This window comes from Anas acuta, chromosome 4 (genome assembly GCF_963932015.1).
Source record: "Anas acuta chromosome 4, bAnaAcu1.1, whole genome shotgun sequence".
NCBI classification, from domain to species: Eukaryota; Metazoa; Chordata; class Aves; order Anseriformes; family Anatidae; genus Anas; species Anas acuta.
In genome coordinates, this window is record NC_088982.1 from 6,439,662 (window position 1) to 6,464,507 (window position 24,846).

General features: G+C 45.5%; 1 protein-coding gene across 2 annotated transcripts in view; it reads left to right on the forward strand.

Moving 5' to 3' along the window:
* Window positions 1–24,846, forward strand: part of FGFRL1 (fibroblast growth factor receptor like 1) — a 168,242-nt gene that overhangs the window by 72,623 nt on the left and 70,773 nt on the right. For both annotated transcript variants that reach the window (XM_068679639.1, XM_068679638.1), the window contains exon 3: window positions 5,202–5,474. In XM_068679639.1, the coding sequence (XP_068535740.1) occupies window positions 5,202–5,474 (273 nt within the window). The remainder of the gene's footprint in view (window positions 1–5,201; window positions 5,475–24,846) is intronic.

The window sequence follows — 24,846 nt, forward strand, 5'->3', positions numbered from 1 at the left end:
AGGATCTGTCTTTTATATAATGGAACAGAATGGAGATTCCAGTTGCTTGTATTCGTAAATGAGGCAAATAAATCTGCACACTTGTCTGCATGTATATGAGCAGAAATATTTAAAACAAATGAGGTGATCACAGCATTTCCTCGTTAATGTTTGACTGAGCTTATATGATCCTGAACAGAAAACTTGGCATCTGGCTGGGGTTGTTGGTTTCTTTCTGGGTGTAGTTATATGCATTTGCAGATGGGGAAACTAAAAGCAGGAAAACAACTTGGTGGAAAATGTAGGATCTGGATTGTTTAAATTATATTTTAAGCCTGATTGCACCCTGGCCCTTGGAACTCCAGGCATGATCCCTTCTAGTAACTAAAATGATTTGAATGGTATGGGGCAAAGTTATATTTAGGTTGTATTTGGAGAAAGAATAACAACCAGGCGTGGGGGGAGGCAGCTGCATTCCTGTCACTTCTTCCCAAGTCACATCCACGGATGTCAAACCCCACCCTTCCCCCTCAGCCAAAATATTAAGAAATGATTCTGCCGAACTGCTGGGCTGAGGACAAGGGGGACTGAAGGAAACCAGCCCCCGCTGGGTTCGTGTCGAGGTAGGGCTTAATTTATTGCACTAGCTCCTCTGTTCTCGCAGGCTCTGAAGTCAGCTCGCCCTCTCCAGTGGGGCTTGGCTTAGAGGGTGTTTCTCAGCGGCGCCCTGGAGCCATAGCAAGCTGCCTCTGCATAATGGAAAATTGCAAGGAACAAGAAACGGGGGTTGTTTTCTCTCCCTGCCGACTATAAAAATCTACAAAAATCTGTACCCGCGATTTTAGTGAAATACCTACCTGGGGGCTTGGTTGTGGCCTCTTCTCCCATATCCCATGGCAAAATGCTGCCTGACGTTCTCTCTGTCTCCAGGAGCATCAGAGGTAGCAGATTCTGAGCGCTTACACGAGCAAATTTTTCAAAAAGCACTGCCCAGTGGCTAAGAAGTGAGGGGGGTATGGAGTAGGAACTCTTTTCCCAGGTTTTCCAACCAGGACCCACAAGCACTGCTCTCCTCCGCTCTGTCTTGAAGGGACCCAGTGCTGTGCCTTCACCCATGGGCCTTGGGACATGGCAATTGGATCCCCCAAATAGCTAGAATGAGGATAGAGCGACTGAACTGGAAAAATGGTATATATTGGCATTAAAAATCTGTGTTGGTAGATGTCTGCATTGCAGATTTTCATAATATGGTTTAACAACATGCTTTCAGGTTTTGAAACAGTCCCCCCTTACAACGTTGCTATCCAACCCTTGTTGTGCCCTAATGCACAACCCACAAACAAGGTGGAACCAGCACTACAGCATGTAGCGATAGGGGATCAATCCCAAAATACACTTCTGCTTCTGTACAATCCAAATCTGGGGTCTAGGATGGCTGAAACTGTGACCCTGGCTGCCTGAGGGGTAATTGCCTCCTCCTTGTAAGTCAGCTTTTGAGTGCGGGGCAGAAACCAGCAGCAACAAGGGATGGGAAGTTGGCAGCACCCGGGGCTCAGCCAGTTTTTACCTCGCTGGCAGCTGTAGGTGAAGCAGCAGGTGCTTTCCTAGGACTTGGCCTCTCAGAGCAGCTGTAGAAATGCATCCAGCCTGGAAGGCCCCGAGCTGCTCCCTGGGCTCCGCTGCCATGCCACCGCGCTCAGCTGTGAGCACACGTGTGTCCCAGCCCCGCACGAGGCAGCCTCCGAGGGACGTCCCCAAATCAATGCCACGGGAGAGCTGGCAGCTATTGGCAACCCCCTGGCATGTCATGGGGCAGCTCTGCCGGGTGGGGAGCTCCCTTCAGGGCCCGTGGTGCGGTGCTCAGCATCTTCCTGCTACATCTTTTGACCCACTTCATTTAGCAGAAGGTGGAGCTGCCGGAGAGCAACCCCAGAAATTAGGTTCAAGGAGGATCCGGGCAGTGTAATGCACAGACTCAGAGGGGGCAAACTTTTCTGCCTGCATGCTGAGGGATTTCCACGGGATGTCATACAGCACAGGGGGTGCTGCAGAGGAGCCTTTCTGCAAAATACACTTCCCTTTCCCTCGAAATACTGCCAGCACGGAGCGGCGAGGTGTGCCAGAGGGTGTCTTGACTTGAAAAGCTTTCATCCGTCCCTGGTGCAGTCCCAAGGCAGGGCTGCAGAGATATGTAGTGAAATAGGACCCAGGAGATGCCTGTGCATTAGAAAGAGAGACAGAGAGCCGTGATGGTATCAACATTTGATTCTGCTGGAACCACCTCCAGGAGGTCTGGCTATCGTGGGCTTGCCAGGGGCCCTGAAGCCTCTGGCACGTGCGAAGGCATTGATTGCAGACAGAGGGTAGTGCTGACATGGAAAGTTACTGATACAGAGATAATGGGTAATAAAATAGGAATATTTACAGCACCGGTGAGCAGAAGTGAGGTTTTAGCATCTATGTCCTGGGCTTGCACCGTATTGGAAAGCACAGAAAATTCTGAAAAGTTCCCAGCAGGAAAAAATGTGTGGAGAATTTTTTATTCTTCATCCTGAGCAAGGCACCGGAGGGGCTAGCGAAGGGGGAAGGGGCTGCGGAGGACCCCGCAGGCGTTTGTCTTTTGAGGCAGAAAGGCTCTGAGAAACGCACCCTTTCCTAAATGTCATGGAGGTCTGCGAGTAGATCCTGTGACAGAGAGCGATCCAGCAATTCCTCAGAATGAAAGGTCAATCAAAGGAAAATGGCATTTAGGAGGACCAAGCTTATCGCTGACCCAACCATGTGACAGATCCAGAGGCGACTCCGGTGCCATGGGGAGAGCCGCTTGTGCAGCCTGCCCCAACGGGGCTCATGACGTGACTGGGAAACTATCCGATTCCTCCAGGTCTCAAAATTCAGCAGGAGTCAACCTGAATGTCGGAAGGAAAGGGGTTTTCAAGGAGCTGCGGCAAGGTCCCGGGCTGGGAGGAGGGCGCTCTCTCCACGCTGTCCCTGCTCGCCCTGCACCAAGCATTTTTCCGTGGCACTAATTATAGGTCTGCTTTTGCAGTTTGAATGTGCACAGGGCAGTATCCTGGCTTGCAAGTAGATTGTAAGGAAGCTGCTCATAAGGCGTGACTTGCTTTGGTAGGGCTCTAAGTCAGAAAGGACCTTTCCAGGGCACGACACATAATTTCAGCAAAGCTTGGACTTGTTTGGACACTTCGGCTGCTTTACATTGAGTAAGATGCTGCACCAGGTGAGGAAATGTAGCAGCATTTGGGCTGAATCCTCATCCAGCATCACTGAACTCCGGTTCATCAAAGCCAGCAGACACAATCCCTCCTGATGAGTGGATCTCCTCTTTAAAAGATTCGGCAGCAGGGCTTGTGTCAGATCAGCATTCAAAGGATTTCGGGATTATCTCCTCCATCCACAGAGCTGTTTGGAGATCTCCCACACTACACTGGTATCAGGAGCATGATTTCCCATGCTTAGAAAGCCCTGGCTGGGCAGGGTTTCTCTTGGTGTTGTGCCAGTTCCCTTGGAGTATGGGAGGGCACCACCACCTCTGAGACTGTGCCCCATGGGTGCCAGCAGAAGGTGTGCTGGAATGGGTGTGATCTTTCCTTGGGACTGACTTTTTCAGAATTGCTCTCGAGATCCCCATGTTGGGACTTCAGCAGCTCACTAGAATGTGTGTGTGTCTAAACTAAGCCCTGTTGCCTCAATCAGCCTCTTAGTTAAACTAATGAATGGGTTTCGAGCTAGTTCATGACTCTTTCCTCGGCTTGAGCAGCACTTTTGCTCACCAGCAAAGCTGCGAAATCCATGGGTGCTATTCAACACGAGCAACTGCGACAGCAGCTCTGCAGTCATCTGTGAGCTGGACCGTACGTGCTGCCTTAGTCACACTGGAGAAAATTCAGGCGGACACTGAAATAATGGGAATTAGTCATAAGCGCAAATATGAGCTTTGTAGAATATTCCGTGTGGGTCCTGTCCTGCAAAATGCTAGAAATAGAAATAAAACACGAAGGAGCGGTTTCAAATCCCACAAACATCTTGTGGGTTTGGGTGCAACTTAGCATCAGCAATCCTTAGCAAAACATTTTGTCCTTATGCAAGAGCAGGGCCCTTATTATCACACCCATTAAGAGGGTGTTCTGGGAAAAGCACTGCTATTGCAGTCCGAGTGGGGAACTTGTGCAATGGACTGATTAAGGAAAATGCAGATGCAGGAAGAAGAGACTCTGCTTCAACTTTTTGGAGCCTTGGGAGGACATTTTCAGGTTGAATTCAGCTACGGGACCATTCCTGCTGTTTTTATCACTTTTTTATTTTTGTGTGTGTGTGTGTTGGCGTGTCCAAGTGTGTCCTGTTACCGCATGGCAAACAGCGGGTTCGCTCTGTGGTATTCCAGGGACGCTCTGTTTTGCATGAAATGATCACCTTTTGCAAAGAGCAAACATTCGGCTGTCAGGCTGAGTCAGCAGGGCTGCCGAGGCAATTTATCAAAATATCCTCATTTGGACTATAAGCAATGCTAGCAGCTATGCTGTGCCCTTCGGTGAAGCGTTACCCAACGAACACTTTATGTCTGACAACTGCAGGCTTACAGGTCTCAGATAGAGCCCATCTGGTGACTATTAAAGGGAATTACTGTACATACTACATGAAAGGATTATAACTTTTTCTTTTTTTTTTTTCTTTTTTTTTTTCTTTTTTTTTTTTTGATTGGGGGAGGCAGTGTTTTGTTTTAAGTACCTGCACTGTTACAACTTTTGCCTTTAGGATTGGTGTTAAGTTTAAAATCACTCCAGTTTTTTTACCCAATACAGTTTGTATACAGGATTCCTTCTTACTGTAGGAAAACGTGGGTGTTTTGGGAAAGGACAGGAGGATCAGAACCAGGCTGGTGGGTGAGAGCTGTGGATTAGCGTGAGCTGCTGACGATGGGAAAGCTGTAGCCCCAGGTCTCACAAAAACCAGTATCTCTGTTGATGTATCCCTCTGTAATCACCTGCATTTTTGGCTTTGTAAGAGATTTGTGGGAAGCACCAAAAATCTCCTACAACCTGTGTCCCTGTTTCTACAACCTGCAACAGTCCCTGCCACCTGTTACCCTGGTATCTCTGTGCAGCAGCCAATGTGCAGTGGCTTGACTGATGACTGCTCTTTAAATCAATGCCATATCATTAGCAAAAACACTAACGACTCTTCTGCTCTCTGCTCTTTCTTAGGCCCCCCAAGGATTGCCGATAAAGTGATCCACCGCCAGTCCGTGAGGCTAGGGAGGACCATCAAGCTCCTGTGCCCGGTGGAGGGCGACCCTCCACCTCTCACCATGTGGATGAAGGACGGGCGCACGATCCACAGCGGCTGGACGAGGTTCCGAATCCTTCAGCAGGGGCTGAAAATCAAGGAGGTGGAGAGCGAGGACGCGGGAACCTACATTTGCAAAGCCACGAATGGCTTCGGCAGCACCAATGTGAACTACACCCTCATCGTGATCGGTGAGTAGGGCTGGAGGAACGCCCAGCCTCACCTGCTCCAGAGGGAGGAGAGGGCTGCAGGTTTGCTCTGCTAATCATTTACTGACCTCCCCTCTTAGCTGGCCCTTTCTAGCATTTGAGGACTGCCAGAGCTGGCGGTGGTGCTGCACATCTTCGGCTGCAGCCGGCTGCAGGCAGATAAGATTGCGCGGTGCCAAAGGTTACAAATAAACAGAAATGATGCAATAGCCACTGGGGTCCAGATCACAGTGAATTCCACACAGGAAAGGCTGTGTGATAAGGAGAGGTCACGCTGATCTTTATGTTTGCCGTTGGAACAGGATAGTTCTCAAAACAAATGTTAAGGTACCCATAAAAAAAAAGGTACAGCTGGTACAGCTCAGCATGTACTGAGCTTTTGCAAAACATGGTATCTTCAGGAACAGTAATATTTAGGTTGAAACAAGGTTCAGAGCCGGTAGGTTACTCAGGGATGCTCAGCTGCTGAGAAAACCACTTGATGAAGACAAGATTAAGTTTTGGATGCCAGCTTGGTGACTGGGTTCTCCAGTTGTGCTTTTGACTGGCCTCCAAGGACTTCCTTTGCCTGGTGATGGGATTTTGGGGTGACCTGTTGAGCTGAGCATTCCTAAAGTCCTGCAAAGAAACTCCTCTGTATAATCGGCGATTCCTCTGCTGTGGCTGCCATAGAAATGTGTTCGTTGCTCTTTGTCTGTGTGAGGGGAAAAACTTGGGAATGGGCAGGATGAAATTTGACTTGCTGGAGGATGCTGGAGCAAAGGGAAAGGGTACAAAGAGAGGGGAAGTCAGGTATATTGCTCATGCTATTGTCCAGTCAGCACCCCAGGATCTGACCAACAAAGTCCCATTTCTGCTCACAGAGTAAAAGTGAGGACGCAGTTTAGGGCTGCATCCAGCTGCCTGCTGGTTGGCACTTGGCCTGTTTTTTTTTTTTTTTTTTCTACTTCTTCTTCCCCTTCACAGTAGGAGGGCTGCTGTGGACTCAGAGCATGTAGCAAACACTTGGCACTGCTTGATGGAGGATTATCACCCGATAACAGGGTGATTCTTGGAGAATGCACTTTGCTGCAGAGCCAGTATGAGAGAGAGACCAGAACGTAAATGTCTTATCAGGAGAGAGATGCCTAGGTGAGGGAGCCCTCTTGCTTTACAGCTCCTGGAGCATCAGTGATATAAAGCCGCCAAAGCCAGCTTGTAGCTTACATGCGATTTGTGGTGTGGTTTTCCTCATACACTTCCTTCCTTCCCGTGTTCATCCTTCCTTCTTTCCTCCGCTGTGCAGAAATGGTGAAGTGGAAATAGTCTATGAAAACTGATGTCTGTGCAGACTCCCTTTGGGCATGGCTTCTAGACTGTTTGGTGTGGAGAAGGGAATGCTACAGGAGCTGTTTCAGCCATGCTTAAACTTTTGCTCTACACAGAGGTAGCCAGGGTCCTTAATCCACGTCATCCCGTCATCCTGTGTCTTCTGTTAGGCTCAGGATCCAAACTAGCTCTTGTTACTCCAAGGCAAAGTGGCATCGCAGCATCTGTGAGTCAAAAAAGGCCCTGACTGTTCTTGGGAGCACGATAGAAACAAATGAGAGGGCAAAGCAGGGAGGCGCAGGGTAAAAGCTGACTAGCATTCAGGAAAGACTGAGGCAAAAACTGCAGTTCAGTTGCTCAGGGAAATTGGATTATCAAATTAAATTGTGTCAAGAACAATAGCGTTCATTATATTTGGCACTGAAAAGCCCTGAGCACAAACACTGGTTATTTGGAGCCTCATCAGGAAGCTATGGAAGGAAATGGTAAGCTCCCACCAGCCTCTGTGGGTGTGAGATTGAGCCCTATGCAAATAAATATCGATCACCAACTGCCAAGAAAAGGCTAACTTTAAACTAAATGTGTGGCAGACGTATGGGCTGAGTTATCGTTCGTCTCCACGCGTCCTTATTGTAATGCTGGCTAAAGACATTATTTCTTACCCTTTTTGCACCTTGCTGCCTTGTCTCGCAGTGTGGTTGTTGTTGCTTGCAGCATTTTTGATGGATTACTTCTGTCCCTTGTCTCCACTGGTACAGATGTGTTCGCGTAATGTTTCAAAACGATTTCTTTTCATTAGAAGAATTTCCCCTGAAAACAAATGTTCCCCTAGTGTCTTTCTTTCCAAGGTCTGCAAGTAAACACAAGGTATGGCCGACTTTATTCTTTCAAAGGGTCCAAGCATTTAATGCATTGACCAGATGCTCGCGTTTGTCTTGGTGAAAATGCTTTCGGTCAAGAAGGGTCCTTTGTTGGTTTTTGAGAAGGAGGCAGTGTTTTAAAACCAACCGCATGTCGGTTTTGAGGATGAAGATCAAATTGATGGAACTGTTTTTTTTGTGCTCCGGAAAGCACAAACTTCATTAGGCACAGTAGCCTTTTGAACCATATGGCCTCTCATTCTCCCACTCCTTCAAAGGAGAAAAAGCCCTCTTATTCTGCTTTACTGCCGACACCTAACAAGTATAAACCACGCAGGTGTCAGACTCCGGCAAGGTGGTTAAGATATTAAATCCAGAGTAGAATCAGATGATTCATTAAACACCGGGACTTGAAAAAATAAAATCTAGTTTGGCATGAGAACATTCTGGGAGTTTAAGCAGTAATATCTGTTATCCATACAGTAGCTTATTGAAAGGTTTTGTAGTTAGGCTACATGCTGTGAACTGAGCTCTGCCACACCACTGGCAAATGAGGAACTATCACCCTTATATTATATGTAAACTGTAGCAGGATATGGTGAAGGTTTAACCAAGGCCCTACAGAGAGCAGAGACTAAAATTCAGCAGCATTGAACCTCTCTGCCTGCATTCAGTGCTGTATAACTCCTATTAATCTAAACTCATATTAGCCTTTATATTCTATTAAAGTACTACAGAGAGACAACAAAAATCTGAAACATAAAAAAAAACATATATAGGTCAGTGGATCCACCAATATCAATGAGTGCCAGCAGATGTGGCAGAGGGGAGCTCCCCTGTCTACGTCTGGTCTCTGTGAGATGTAATAATTTGGGTTTAAGCCTCTTCTAATGCCTCTTTGTGGCTTCCGTGCCAAATCTTGCTTCCAGCCAGCCAGCTCAGCGCATGAGCAGAGCAAACTTGGGTCGGCCTTTACCCATCTGGTAGACATACCTACATGTTGTTTGGCTGGAGGACGTTCAGTCTGCAAGTGTGGATGAGACGGATTACTGGGATTTTACAGATGGTAACTAAGGCAAAGAGAGATCGAGTGATTAATCCAAGACCACAGAAAATATGAGCTGTGGCTCGGAGTTGAGACTAAGCTTCTTAAGTCTCACCCTATTCCTCCTCCACAACTCTTCGTAAAGTCTTTTCTTCCTAATTCAGTATCTTCCTGCTGCTCTGTTGGAAGGGAGTCCTTTCTTATTTTGGGGTTTTGATCTTCCTTCTCAGACAAAGGTTTTGCCAACCCAGATGGTACCAATTGATTTCTGCACTGCTTTTTTCTCCATCCTCTCAGACAGCAGGACCCAGATCCCAAAGATCCAAGGAATCCTGCTCCAATACACCCCTGCATGAAATGTAAGCCAGTAAAAGCAGATAACCAATATAAGTCAAAACTACAATTTCCTCTCCTAGCCAGCCTTAATAGTTTTTGTGGCTTACCACAAAATTCGGGATGCCAATTAAACTGCAGACAGATTTACAGATGCTGGAAAAGGAACTCCTCTTTAATCAGTATTAAATCTGCATTACGGTTATTAAGTACAATAGTTCCTTATTGCAGAGAATTATCTGCAGGCTCATCAAAAGAAATGTGTTGTACCTCCCCCAAAAAGTTGCTTGTACAATGATGCCCATGAAATCTTGCCTTTGATTGTCCACTGAAGGGAGGCTTTTTTTTGTTTTGTTTTCGTTTTTGTTTTCTTCCAGCTAAATCAATTCAGAAGAGCTGGTTTGTAATCTCCAGGTGTGAAAAGTAGCTTTATTTTGTTTTTAGATGCTTGGTTGAAACATGCAATTTCTTTACTGCACAATACAAGTTCCTTTGCAGTATGCTATAAAGGGAAGCCTAAGGAAGAAGCACAGTGTTGAATGTCTCGTTATTTGAAAACTGTCCACCTTGTGTACTGAATGGGGCATGTTTTGTCCCAATGCCATGTGTGTGTCATCTGCTGGGTCCCATGCTCTGCCAGCCATCTCAGGTGGCTTTCCCTCCATCAGTGCTGTAGCCCAGACATGTGGGTGCTGGAGGCAGATGGAGACATTGCATGCTGCAGCTACCAGGACCTCCCTGGGGAGTCTTAAACCAAGTAGGTGAAACTTATAAATTACCCAAACCAAGGAAGTGCTGGATAACCTCCACCACAATCCCTTTCTGCAATAACAGTATCACTTGTTCCAGAAGTCTGGCCATTTTCTGAAGGGAAATTTGTCGATGAACAGCTGTAGGAAGGACTATTAGCAAATATTTATGCTGTGGCATAATAACCTCTTTCATTAATACACAACACAGAAGGTTTTTCACTTGCAGAAATGTTCTGGGTGAAATCGTGCGAGGTGTGCCAGCGTTGCAACACACAGGGCTATTGCTACAGGTGCTACCAGTAAATACTTCATCTTGCATCAACTGCTAAACCAAGTGATGAAAGATCAGACTTTATTTATTTTTGCATCTGCATGCATGTTTCTTATTACCTTCTGTAGCAAAGGAAATAGGAAGCAGTAGCAAGAGCAGAGTTGGGATTGTCTCTGCTCTGTAGGTTTCTTGCTTCACTTGATGTTTGTAGACTGCTTGAGATCATCTCAGCACACCATCCCAGAAGATCAACACTTAAGTTCAAGGAACAGCTGCTCCAGTGTTTTTCTTTCTGTCCTGTATCTCTGACTGTCACATTTGCTTTTTCTCTTTTCTGGGTTTATTTGGAGGAAGATTTGGGGGAAAAATCCATCACCATTCAGTTCATACCTCCCTTTCTGCTGCCTGGCCCTCTGAGTGGCCAAGCCATCAGTAAAATCCTGATGCATAGAGCAGGAGGCAGAGCAGCTTGTCCTGAACCACACTCACATGGGTTGTTCAGAAATTGAACTACATCTTGTTTTCAAACAAATCAAATTTATTCTTAAATGTCTGCTGTCTGTCTGCTGCAGTTGATTACCGTGAGAATCTTTCCTGACATCAGAAGATTTATCTTTAAAGTAGCTTTTTCCTGCTGAGCCAGCTGCTGTTTTATGCTTTTTACAACTTGTCCAGAGACAGCTCTCTTGGATAACCGGCATGTGTGAAAAATTTGCATTAAAATAACCTTTCTCTTAACAGTCAGCGTAAGTATCCTGAAAAAACTCATGGCAATGTCTGAAGGAATATTTATTCTAATGTGCTTTTTTTTCCTGCTCATAGTAGTAGAAAATACTGAGTGAAAAAAAAGTCAAGTACAGTAAAATATGGTTTGCATTACAGCTCTCCAATGAAGTCATCAATCCGTGTCTCAGAATTCATTTATACTGCAAAAGCTGAGAAAACATTTGTAGCCTAGAGTCAGGTGCCACCAGCCATCTTGGAAAAGCATGACAAATTCATTTATGTTTGGATTTTGGCGTCTTAATAAACTCCGGGGACCAGAGAGAAATGTGCTCAGCAAGAAGATGTGAATCAACATTGAGTCAGCAATGTGTGCACCGAGGGACTGCTAATGCTAAGCAAAAACTGAAATGAGTCAACACTTAAAAAAAAAAAAAAAAGTGCAGTATTTGCATTTGAGAACAAGGTGGTTTGAGCTAAGCATGGTATGGAGCGAGCAATCCTGCTTTAGCACATTTACCTTAGCACCAAGTGCGAAAGGCAGCCCATCCAGCGTGGGACCGTTAACACAATCACAGGGCATATAATCATGACTAATGATGATTAGTCAGTTGTTATATGGAAATGAAGAATTCCTTGTGACAATAAACAGTAACAAAGTTCTCATGTTTAATTTGTTAAGGCCCCAATCCGGCAGCTGGATCTACGTTGGTGGCCTCCTGTGCATACGCAGCCTGATTAACACCAGATGAGGATCTGGCCATAGTCGCTGATGCTTAGTAATGGTTATGTTGCTAATTAAAGCTCAGATTGTTTTTGGCCTTTGGGAGCCGAGGAGAAAAGGGGAGCCTTAATTTACTACTTGAGGCCTACCAGTCACAGTGACTGCACGAGGCCTTCTGGCCAGAGCGCGGTGTGGGGGCATAGCAGGCCCACGCGGTGCAGATGCAGGTTGTGGTGCTGAGTGACCCATTGACTAGAGAAGTATGAAATGTTCGGCACGTAAAACATGAGTATTTTCATGTTTCGGTGCAAATTTGTAGCTAAAAAGTTTTTGGTTGGAAGTGAAGCTCCTTTTCCAGTGGAAGTGACTCATCGTTGACTAATGGTTGTCTCACCCAAGCGAGGGCTCTTCCTTCCGAGTGTTTATTAGCTGAGGCGTGAAGACACACACCCTGACCGAGCCTGGTGTTGTGCGGGGACAGCACAAGCACACAGCTCTGGATATTAAAAGTAATCTAAAAGCACTTAGGTGTTCCCATCCCCTGAATTTCAGTGGTGCTTCATTTCCTCCTCGTTTGGGGAATCCCACTTAGAGTTTAACAAGCTCCCTGTCCCAATGTGCAGCACGTTTAGTCCTGGAAAGTGTCCACTGTCCTGGGAGAGGAAAGGAGGAGAGAGAAAAACTAAAATTAAAGGATGACTATTTCTGGATGGCTGGAAAAATAAACATTTTCATTAATTTTAGTCATTTTGATGAGTTCTACACTTAGATTGAGGTCACTGCAGCCCGTAATAACTTGTTCTTGAAAAATCTTTCTCCAGAAAGAGGTGATGATGTGAATGCCAGTGTTAGCTGTTATCATTCTGGAAATGACCGATCAAAAACGTATCATCAAGAGTTTTAACCGACAGCTCTCAGTGAACGGGTGTGAAAGGCTGAAAAACATCAGAACCGGGCAGCTGTCTTGTTTCTTCCATGTCCAGATCTATAACGTAGCTCAGCGCTAATGCAGTATAATGTCCACAGATTTTACAAGATCTTTGTTGGGTTTTATTAGTTTCATTTGATTTTATAACAAACTTTACAGTACGCTTATCAATACATCATGTTCTGGCTAACAAAAGCCTCGCTGTTTCGGGTAGATTTCTTTTTCCCTTCGTGAAGCTGTAACATAGAAGTCGAGTTAAGAAGGTGACAACACCTGTTCACAATTTAAAGGAAATGAAAAGATTTTTTTCCACGAATGTAAGCATGAAATTCATACATATATGTATGTATATATAATTTCCCCCCATACTCCATCCTGTGGTAGACTGTGGCAGACCAGAGCTGCAGGCAGTGTAAATCTGAGGCGTGCAGGACATATGGATGCAGTTAGCCCACAGTCCTTTGCAGATGCTTTGGAGTGTGTAGCTGCTGCTACACCCCTGCAAGTATCAAGCTGCAGCTCTGCTTGCCACACAAATATTGTTTGGGAACGAAAGCAATACACAATGGCAGGCGGGCTGACATAAAAAAAGTATGTTTGATCTGAGCAGTTTATGGCTTCCTTCTGTTAAATGATATTAATAGAATCCGCCTCTGATCCCAACGAGGTTGTGGCATATGTGTTGGGTTTTTTTGGTCAGTAAGTCTGAGGCTGAAAACAGCTTCTGCCTCTGATTTTATTAATCAGAACTGTCTTTGTTATAATTTTCCATAGAGCTAATGGGCAGAATTTCAGCCCGTGTTGCCAGAGCAATGGTGATGTGCACGGTTGCTAATCTGTCCACATCTGCTGGTCCAAAAGCCACAGCAGTCTCAGGTCTGAGGAGGTGATGTGAATGTGTGTAGAGAGCAGGCCTGCAAAAGGTGGTCTAAATTACCTGCCAAAGTCTGCTGTGACTGCAGATCTTTAGTTAAGGGTCTTTTAATTAATTAGGGGTGCCCCAAGCAATGAGAGGCAATCAGGCTAATTACAGGCTTGACAGACAGAGTGGTCATCAACAGTTCTGAGATACCCGCCATCTCACCTACCATACCAGATGACCATCAAACCCCAGCAGCAGGATCTTTGTGTTAAATTTTCTATAACTCTCCTTCCATTTTCTTGCCAGTGTTTCCTTGGCACCTGTTCTCCTTCTTCTTGCCCCAGGCTGGATTTCACATGGCCACACTGAGCACAGTGGACCTCTGAAGCTGGTCGAGGTTTTTGGGCACAGCGTCTCCAGGAGGTCCCTGCCAAAGAGCGCTGTGGCCCATTTGCTCGTGGGGTGTCATACAGCTCTGCTGTCCTCAGTTTGCCCAGTAAATACCATGGATAATGTTTTGTAGCTGAATTTCAGTCGTTTAATATCAGTTAACAGAGAAATGTACCAAAAGCACGCTTGTAAATTAAGGCACAGTGCGTAATATTTATTATAGAGGGAACAGCAGAAGTTGGGCAAGTTTATAAGGTGTGACTTGACTGTTGATTTTGGAGACTCCCTCTTTATGTGTAAATGCGTGCACACACACACCATTGATCGCTCACATGCTGCTTCTTGATCTATACATGTAGATACTTTGCCTGCTAAAATGTATGCCTGTAGAGGAGGTGTATTTTTACATTCCTGTAGGATCTGGTTCTCTACCTTTCCTGTGCTGTCTTTGGCATCTACATGAAGAAAAAGATGAAGAAAAAGAAAAGAAAACCTTCTGGCAGTTTGTGTATAAACCTATTTTTAAATCCTTTTTTTTTTTTTTTTTTTGGTGAGAGAACATATTCTATGTTGTGCTTGATGAATAATATCATTGTGCTAGAATGCTTTAATTCTTCGTACTTTATAATAACGTGGGTTTCACAGTTAGAAGACCCACGTGTTTACATTATACACTTCTGGCAATAAATATGGAAAAGAAGAGAAAAAAAAAAACACTAATCCCAGGAGTTCTGAAACCTACACTCCTTCTTGAATGTACCCTGTTAAAGACATTAAGTCCCTTGCAAACATCCATCTATCAGCAGTTGAGAGTTTGTAAAAGGCGTACTTTGTTCTGAACTCCCTGCCCTACTGATTATGCACAGTTCTTTTATTTTGTGAATAGGATGACGACCCCTTAGCCTGGTAATGATGACAGATTTATGTATTTTAACACCCAGACGCCGCTTTATTTGTTAAGGGCTGCCAGACTCCAGCAGTGCAGCAACCGTAGTTTATTTTCATTGTCAGTTTGTGCTGCTTTTTAAGGTGTTCTGCAGCCACTGGAAGCAGCGCCGCTGCTGCTCTCGGAGGTTGAGATGTCAGGATGTTAAGAGCATAAGCCACCAGTCTTGGACTGGTTCCACTCATAAAATGTCAGTTTTACTCTGGTCTCGCTGACAAGGTGGAACCTGCTGCTCTCACTGAAGCCAAGGAAAAGAGGGGAGAAGTAAAGCCCCTCCAAGCAGTGAAAGAAATCAGATACCAGAGAATTTATCCCTTCACTTTCTACTCTCATAATGTATTTTGCAGCTCTCAAATTAGTGTTGTAAAGAGAACTTTCTTTTCAAGTTCAGAAAAAGCGAAGAACATGAACATTGTTCTTACAAGCTTAGCTGTTAAAGCACCCTGTGGGTCAACACATCTGTCCTCTGCACAATGCATCTGTCTGTGATTTCTCTTGCGTTGCTTTAAATTACAGCAAGTGGCAGAACAATAGGGAGACAAGCAGTAAGAACAATGCTCTTGTTTAATCACGAGCTAAATTATAAACAGCCCTGTACAGAAAATGTTTCATGTAAATTAAAAGGAAGCAAATAGCTTTATTCTGCATTGCAATGATCCAGTACGACAAAGGCAGCTGATGTCTTTCTTTTTTTCTTCTTTCCATTCATGCTGATACACATACACGTGTTCCTGCTTATGTATCCAGTTTTCTTACAGACACACTACAAAGCTTATAGGGCAAGAAATGCAGAATTTGAATGGTCTTCTGATCTCTTTATGCCAACCAAGTCATTAAATCTGAGTTCATCACACAATCCAAATGACTTTTGGACTCCAAAATAGGAGTCCAAATAGGACTTTTATTACCATTTTTGTTTTACTTCCAGTTCATTGTTTCCCTGAAAAATGTTGTCAAGTCACTACAGCTGTTGAGTTGATTTAGTTTTCTGCTTGACTGGCAACACAGGCCTTTGAAACATTTGGGATTGAATCCTCCATCACAAAATCATTTTGATTTGGAAAAAAACACCACCACCAGATTCTCAGTTGAGTTTTCTTAAGTCCCGTATTAGGTGTTTCGCCTCTTAAAGAGAAGCCATATGGATTGGCATAATGATTTTTTTTTTCCAGCTAGAATAAATTATAATGACCTGTCTGCTGAAGTAACCAAGGGTCTCCATCTCACCTGTATTGAACATGCAGCTGGCAGGAGAGAGAAGAGCTGGTGGCAGTCCTCCTCATTTGCTGGCAGGGATTTTGGGAAGAGAGCTGGACCCACTGCAGACACGGGTGGGATTCCCAGACCTGCCTGCTCCTCTCTCCAGAGCAATCCCAGGAATCTTGTGGCAGAGGAGAAGCCCAGTGTTTGTGCTGTGTTTGCAGTGTCTCCTGACAACTGCGAGCCCACTTCAGCTTCTCCTGGTAGCCTTCATGTGTGCTTTGGCAGGAGAAATGCTCCAACCCAAGAGAAAGTTGGGGAAATTCAGCGCAGAGCAGCTTGTTCCAGCCAGGGTCTCTGAGCCGCTTTGGTTTGAGTGTGGTTTCCTTAATCCCTTTCCTTCAAGGAGGTTTGGAAGATGCAGCAGCCTCCACTTGTGGGAAGTGAATACTATTTATTGAGGGTGAATTGTGAGGAGCTGATCTGTGCCTCTGGCTTGAAACTGCAGCGAGGTGCTGGGTGTGCTGCTCCGGTGCCGATGTGAGCCATATGCTCCTGAGATCTGAGCCGTCTCCCACACACATTAGTGGATCTTTTGGCATCATCTGTGGGGACTCCACAAGCCCTTTGCCTCTGGGATGGTTTTGGGAGTGTGCAGGGAGGTGTCTGAGAAGCTGTAATCGTGCCCATTTTCAAAACGTGTCTCTGCGACCTTCAGAAAACAGAGGTTGTTCCCTGGGCGCTCCATCCTTGGGTAATTACAGAGAAATTACAGATAATTTTGTGATGGGTCCTTGAAACCTTGCCATGATAAACAGACCAAAGGGCAGTGGTTTTTTTGGGGTAGATCAGTGGAATTGCATCAGAAAGGAATTTGACCACCTGACACCCTCAGTACCCTCTGCACCCGAGTGCATCTCTTGTCCCTCTGCCAGGAATGATTTGGATACGTTTTACCCTTGTTCTAGGCAAAACCTGGGTCACGGACACATTCAGCTATAAATTAAACTGTTAAACCTCAAACACCAAGGTTACGCTTTCTGTGTGGTTATTGCTATTTGTTTGTTTGACCTGTCTTAGCTCTTCTCAGGAATTTTTGGCTCTTCTTGTGCTCGAGTGCCACATTTTGCATGAGGACAGGCTGCACACCCGGCTGCTCACCAGTAACGTTTTTGCCATCCTTCAGCATCTGCAGCGAGGGAGGGAATATTGCTGGTCCTGTGAAAGCGTCCCTGCTCCTACAAGGTCACGGTGGCATGTCCTGAAGGGCAAATTGATTAAAACATTCACTGGATCCTTTCCATCTGGTATTTGGAGAAAGCACTCCTCTGTGTTTGGGGCCAAATCTGTTTGTCTTTGCTCATGTGCTACGGACCGCAGAAATGGTTTCAGACATAGGGAATAAAACCCAACAGGTTGTCTGCACATTTTTCCTGTTATGTTTTGCTGCAGCCTGTTTTTGCAGTATTTTATTGCTTGTCTTACCGACAGCCACCTCTCTGGAGCCCCTTACCAGCTTTTTTTTTCACACCAGCAGTGATTTAACTTTTTGGGGGTGGCGCTGCTTTTGTGCCTTGCTTAGACATGGTCCTATGGATGTAGAAGGTATTTCCAAGCCTGCTCACTGCATCCTGCCCATTTGGGATTGCAGGGAAGTGGGATTTCTCCTCCAGCCTCAAGTGCAAACCACTGGTAAGCTGAGATGATACAGCCGGTTCTTTGCTGATGCTTTGGTCCCTGCTCAGTGTGTAAAGCAAACGTCTCTTCAAGTGTGGCATGACTCAGGCCACGAGTGAAATGGGTTTTGTGCTCTTAAGAGAGAAGGACCCCATTTAGAAGCCTGTACTTTTAAAGGAGGATGTTTAACTGAACTTAAAGCAATTTATCTCTGGGGCCAGCAAAGCTGGAAGATAAAGGGGAGGTTTTCAAAATTACTCAGCCGAGGCTGAGTCAATGCCTTTTGAAGTATTCCCATGAACTTCCTTGGGATGAGTATTGCCAGTGCTGAAAGGTTTTGAAATCCTACCTACCCATCCAGTGACACCTTTTGAAAAATGTGTGTACTGAGCACACATTCCTTGGGAAAATGTAAGTCGGGTTCACGTGTGTTGAATGCTGAGGTGCTTCTCAGGAATGGGCATTTTAAAAGGAGATTGAGAGAATGGATTTCTAAAGCAATTTTGAGAAACTATAGTGGCTGCCCTGACCATTAGGGAAATAGTACTTAAGCTGAAGCTGTTTTTAAAGACAGTTTGCTCTCTTGTAAGCAAAGCCTGACCAGTAACCTAGCTGTCGCAATAAGTAATCCCTCTAACACCAGCGCAATGCATTCTGCTGTTGGGTGAACTCACAGTGAGCACAAAACCACTGCAAGGCTTGCCAGTGCCTAACTCAGAGCTTGGACAATGCTTTGGGATTCAGAATGTGAAAGGCATTTCTGTACCACCTCTGGATATGAGCTGTGACCTCTGTAACAGCTAAATACAAATTAATAGGAACAAGGAAGGTGGGGCCTGAGACAGTTCCAAGATTACAGTAATCTTTTTTTTTTTTTCTTCTTTTTTTCTTTTTTTTTTTTTCTGCTTTAAGAGAACTCTGAGCTCAGATATCAGGAGCCCTATCACTGGATGTAGTCCATGCATGCAGTTGCCGTTGGTCGTGGTGGGAAATCAGTGGAATTACACGGAAAGAATGCATGTGAGTCAGGAGCAGGGTGCTCAGCCCATGCTGCAGGGAGGCACCCTCATACCCTGTTGCAGGGAGTCACCCTCTTCAGCTTTAGGACTGCTAAAATTCATTGCACTCATCCAAGGGGAGTAGCTTGTGTTGCAGTCCCACAGGGAGGAAATGAAGGGGAGAAGGAGCGAAAGGAGAAGAACATCAGGGGAGGGATTTCGTAAAAATCTTTCCTTCCTTTTGTATTGCAGACACGTTAAGTACTTAATGTTTTAAGAGCATCTTACTTAGAAAAGCTGGCAGAGATGGGATTCAGTATGAGGCTGCCAGATTGATTTACAAATCGGCCTTACGAACTCCTGCTGCTTAAACATACCAGAATGCGACAATTAAAGCCAACATCTGGAATTCATTGGTGGAGCAGATCCTAGATAAACATTAAATGAATGTCCATTTCCTTAGCATTGGATTTCCTCTGGCTACCACAGTCTAAGTAGTGTCATCCTATCAGATAGAGCTGATGATGATACCAGAGCAAATGTCAAAGTCATGAGCCAGATCTATTTGTTCCATCTTTTAGCACCGAAACGAGGACTAGAGCTGGGCTGAAGACACACACTGTTTTTTCCACTAGACTGTCGGGATGGGATCCTCATCTCACTAATCTGTGCTAAGCTGGTCATGAGGCTCCCTCTCTATGAAGACAGGGCAGGATGGCTTAGCGGCTGGTAGCAGAACCTCATCTTTGGACCCCGTGAATGTGCCCTCGGAAGGGTTGTCTTGCTCCCCCTGAGCTAATGAACAACTGCCTTGGACTGAATACTGCAGAGTAGGCAGGCGAATTTCCCTTGGAGATTTAAAACAAAATTTACACAACCTAGAAGAGCTGGGGAATTAACATTTCAGCTTGAACAGTGTTAGAATACTTATTTATTTTTGTATATTTACTGTTCTCCTCTCAATCCTTCCCCTCCCTTCTGTGGCCCATTTTTAGCTCCCAGATCCCACCCAACAGAGGAGCAAGATACGTGCTGGTATACCTGGTATATATGTGCCTATCTCTACATACATGTGTACGTACATACCCATTTCTTCCACCACATATTCCCTGGGTTTTTGGAAAGGTCAAGCTTCACAACTGTGCCTGTAGCACAAATTTTGCTGTTTTCTAAGCTAGAGTTTTCCATGTCACTGCATTAAAAGTGATGTCTGGATCTGTAGTCTCTGTTCAGATGGCAGCCATCCATCCGTGCACATTTATGAGCAACTAGGCCGTGCTCACAGATCTCTCCAACATCCTAGACCAAATTTTCATGAACTGAACACTATCAGTGCATTTTGGGTTAACTGTCCAGAAACTGCTGTAAGAGAGGGTGAAACTCTACTGAAGGCATCCACAACCATGAGGATACGATTGCCATGGAGGCTGAGACCGAGGCACAGAGAGCTCTGTTCTTCTGATTTTGGGTACAAACCTCTTTTTGGGTGCAAAGCACCATAAGGAGCCCTTGGCGATCATGTAGGGTCCACACTGGCTGGCATCTGAGATGTTTCTGTGACTCACCTGTGCCAGTTAAGGGGAACTTTTCAAGGCTTAAGCAGTGCTTAACCCCCAGTAATAGAGGTAACTTTCAGGGAGTGTCGTGTTTGCACCAGGCTTCAACTTGCTGTTGGAGGAGGCTGAGTTCTGTAATTAAGCCCTACTGACTCCAGCGGGAGACGAGTTGGGCAGACAGCACTTTTGGAGATTTTCCTATTAGCTTAGCTATTGTGCTGATAGATCTTTATGTGGTGTTCCTGAGGTTTAGGAGACCTCTCCTTGCTGGAGATCCAAGAAATTATCTGTGGAAGTAGGGAACACTGAAATGAGCTATCAGCAATGGATGTGGGAGGAAAGGCTTTCATTCACAGGTGGGCTGCCTGGGCTTTCTTTGGAGTATTAATAGGGTTAGAAAGAAAAATTCAGAAAGGTGAAGAGGGTCAGAGCACTGTCTGTACTTCATAACTCCGTTGTTTGTGTGTTGGTATAATTTCTTCCAGTTACCTGTACCCTTTGGAGAAGTTTTTAATGAATAAGACTGAATCTTTGCTAATATTTTTTCAAGACTGAACATTTGTAAAGCCTCACAGCTTCTATCCTTGAGGCAGACATTTTGGGGTCTCCAGAAGGAATGCACATAACCCAACCACCTAAAAGTACTGTCTATATACAGCCTGTAAAAGACCCCTGGCTTTGGTATACTATTGAGGAAATTTATCTCAATAGAGTTTCTCTCTTTTTTTTCCCATTTCCCTCAAACCTGCCAGGGTTACTGCAGTCTCACTCCCTTCTCCAAATCCAGGGAAGGATTCTGTTTGTTCATTCGTTAGAAGCAGAGAACAACAGCTGATGTTTTTGGGACTAAGTCCGAAGTTCTGTAGGTGGAAGCCAGTTGGAGTGAACACCCGTCCATCTTCCCTTGCAACAGGCTTGGCTGGAGAGGAGAGTGGTCAGTGCCATGCATGTCCATGGTGGGTGAGACAGAAAGCCCTGGGGGATGTTTTTTTTTGGGGCCAAGAACACTTTGCTTACCCTGGCAAGAATCAGATTGCTTTGTGCAATCCAGCCTAACCGTCATCATGGGGAAGTAAAAACAACCTTTTGGCTTTTACTCCTGCTTGCATTGCCTTGTAGTCTCTGTCCTCCTTGGTCACTGGAGGAGCAAAAACGTGATGGTAGATTGCAGCCTCCTGAGTGGCTTTTCAGGTCACCTTCTCTGTAATATTAGAAATATTGGGGCCAGGAACTGTTTCTAAGAGGCATACTGGTCTGTTTTCAGGAATGATGTGAAGTTAAATCTGTGGATATGAGCTGAACTGTGCCACTTGGCCTCTGTGCCAGCACGTGGTCCCTGGGTGGTTTTATTTGTACAACCATCATGCCTCCTCTCTGAAGCTGCTCAGTTCCAGATCATTGAAAGGAAGGTGAGGAGAGGTGTTTGCATGTAGATAGGCACTCTACACCCAAACACCCAAGGGGAAAATGTTCTCCTTCATGGGAAGCCATAACTGCTTTTAGAGGCGCTTTCCATTAAGGTACACTAAAATGCATTTGCTTAGGTCTGTGCACAGGACATCATTCTTGCTTCTGATCTCGTAGGAACTGGATGAGGTTTGGGGTCTTTGGGAACTTTCTGAAACTCCAGAGCATTTATTGAAGTGTCTGATTTCACCTGGGACGTCCAGCTTTGCCCTCAAGCGTGCAGACGTGGATTTTGCAGAAACATCTTGGAAGCAGTCATTTTCTGCTCCACACAGGAACTGTATTGAGACATAAACTTATTGCAGACGCAGGGATCCTCCCAGCCCTGAGGTGATCTCCAAAATCTCCTTTAGTGCCTCCTAGGGTCTCCAGCTCGCCTCTCCTGGGCTCTCTTCTGTAGTTCCCAGCAGAGGAACCCAGGTGGCTTTCAAGAGACATTTGGGTTTCCACTCTCCCATTCTTGGTTCAGCAAGGAGCAACACAGCCATGAGGGCTGTGCTTGATCTACTAGAGCTCTCAGTGACATGGGAATATCTCACTCGGCAGGACTTTCCCCTCTGAAAGCCCCCTCAGTGCAGGAGGGAGCCGGCGACCCTGTGCGTGGTGCATCCCAGCAATGCCCAGTAGCTGCAAGTGAGGCCCCTGTGGCCCTGGGGCTTTGCTTTCTGATCCTATAGAGTTGCCTGCTTGGGGTAGACTCAAAGAGGCAGAAGTATTTTCCTGCTTGTTGGCCTTTTTCCCCTTGTGGCTGCGTGTGCATTAATCAGGAAGTTGAAACCATACCATGGAAAAGCTCCACAGAGAGGAAGGATTCAGGTAAGCTTACAGATACGTTAAGCTTACAGATACGTTATTTTGCTTTGCTGGTGACTTTTATCCAGTAGGTTTTCCAAAGCAGATGATAAATATTTTTTCTCTGTTACGACGCCAACAGTAGACTGAAGTACCAATTTCCTCCTACGGAAGATAGACCTTTGTGGTCTATAAAACTTATACAGTATACGTTCTGATTTTTATTAGCCTAGTAAAAGATATCGTGTTTTGTGTGCTTCTGTATCGCTGGATGTTACGAACTGGGGAGTTTTTCCGCAGGGCACCAGGCTGAATGCCGTGGCTCAAAATGCCGATTTATCTGAGCTGCGAGAGCGCTCAACCCAGCAGATAATGAACGTCCTTGAAACATTTCAGACGCGGACAGCCATTTTAGAACATCCCACCAGGGGGCTGTGGGTTACGTTTGTCATTTAGCTTTTCATCGTTACTAATTAGTTCCACCTAAATACTGATTTCCCCAGCCCATTCCTCGTCCCTCGATCACAACACCCCAAAGAGCGAACATTGTTTGCTCTCCCTCTGTTTGAAAACAGTTTTGTGGCGACTGGTTTGTTTGTAGATGTGCAGTGAATCCAGACACCTTTAAAAACATTATAAATTCTAATAAAGTTTTGCTTCAAAGCCCAACCGGGAGTGGGAAACAGCAGAAAACGAGTCTCAGACTTCACAGTCTAAACAGATAAAGTTGATCAAGGACTGGAGGAGGCACAAAAAGGTAATGGGAGTTTCTAAGCCTTGTGCAGAACATCAGTGGTGTAAGTGGCCTCTTTATGTCCGCTATTACTTTCCTCTCTGTATTGTTTTTCTTATCTGGGCAGCTAAAAAAAGAAACAAGGTATTGGCCAGTAAAGCACATATTGTCTACTAGCCTCTGTCGCTGTTGACACAGAAATTCGCAACAAGAATGGGTAAATAGTTGTGCCAGGGATGGAGCAGGCAGGGAATGGAGTTACCATTTCGGTGCACACAGATTCTCCTTGCAAGGTCAGCCGTGACTTTGACCTTGATCCTTGGGAAACCAGTTTTATTCCAATGGAGGAAGAAAAAAAATGGTAGAAATGCACAGTGAAGAAGGAATAAGGGCTCTGTTCATTGCTTGACTTAGGCTGGAGTGTTTTTAGGTGAACACATTTTGCCAAAATGGTTTGTTTGTTAGGAAGGAAGTGCCCAGAATGACATGGTGTAAGACGTGGTGGTGGAGGGGATCAGTGCAGTGTCACTGGGGGTGCTGTCAGGAGAGCTGGTGCTCTTTTGGGAACAAGATAGCTGCTGGTGCACAACCTTCACACAACCACAAATCTGCCTCTGTTGCTGTGCCCCTCTGGCAGCCGAGCACAGAGGAGAGGAGGCTTCAGGCTGTGTTACCTCTCAGAGGGAGATGCCGCATCCTCCTTTCCTCCTCGCTCCATGCCCAAACCCATGGATTTACCAGCTGGGTCCTTGCCACAAGCATAGGTGAGCCCCCGTTACCGCCACGTGGATGCAACAACCAACTTCTTTAGCCCTTTGTTCAGCAAAGGCCACTGGAAGGTAAATCTGAGGTAACTGCGTTGCCTCCTGCATCATTTTTCTGACCTAAAAATAACACCGCAGCCCCTGCGGTTGCCTGTAGGGCTATTTGGTGCTTCAGCCTTCTTTTTTTTTTTTTTCCCCCTTCCCTTTCCCGAACACTAGCGCTGCTGAGCAGAAGAACTGCCCCATTGTGCGAGCCCAAAGGAAACACTGCATAGAAAATGCGAGGAATTTTTAGGCCATGATATGTTTGGACTAGGAAGCGGGGGACTCGGAGGAATGCGGAGCACGGTTCCAAAAATATTCCTTGCAATAGCGCTCTTGGTCAGTAAGAGTTATTTGTGTTGGCCCGCCGGCCCCGAGCAGAGCTGATGTCATTCCCCGGCGCGGCGGAGGTGGGAGCACAGAGAGCGCCCTGTGGTTTCGCAGGGCTGGGAGCGGACAGCTGAACCGAATGCCTTCTCCTGGCTCGAATGCTCCTTCTGTTAAAAAAAAAATAAAAAAAAAATACATATTTTGGCGAGGATGGCTTTAAAATAATTATCAGCACCGTAGAAGCGTTTTCTGCAGCTGTAGTTGCATCTTCCCACGTAGGCTCCTTTCCTGCAGCTCTTCTGCTCTTCTAGTGATGCACTTGTTTCTTGGGTGCTTTTGGGGTTGTGTTTATAATGTTGTGTTTAAACATTTGAACGGGGCACCTCTGAGTGAGATGTGGGTGTGTGAATGCCCGCACAGTGATTAAAATGGGCTGCTCTGCTCTAGAACGGCTCTGAAGAAGGAAGCCAGCACTTTTTGTCTAATAAACAGGGTGAAGCAGTAAAATTTCAGACCTTTTTCCATTCTGGTGACTAAATTTTTCCATTCTGGTGACTCTTATCTTTTAGGTCAGAGGTTGGACTCGATGACTTTGAGGTCTCTTCCAACCTAGAAATTCTGTGATTCTGTGATTCTGTAAATGTTCATGGTGA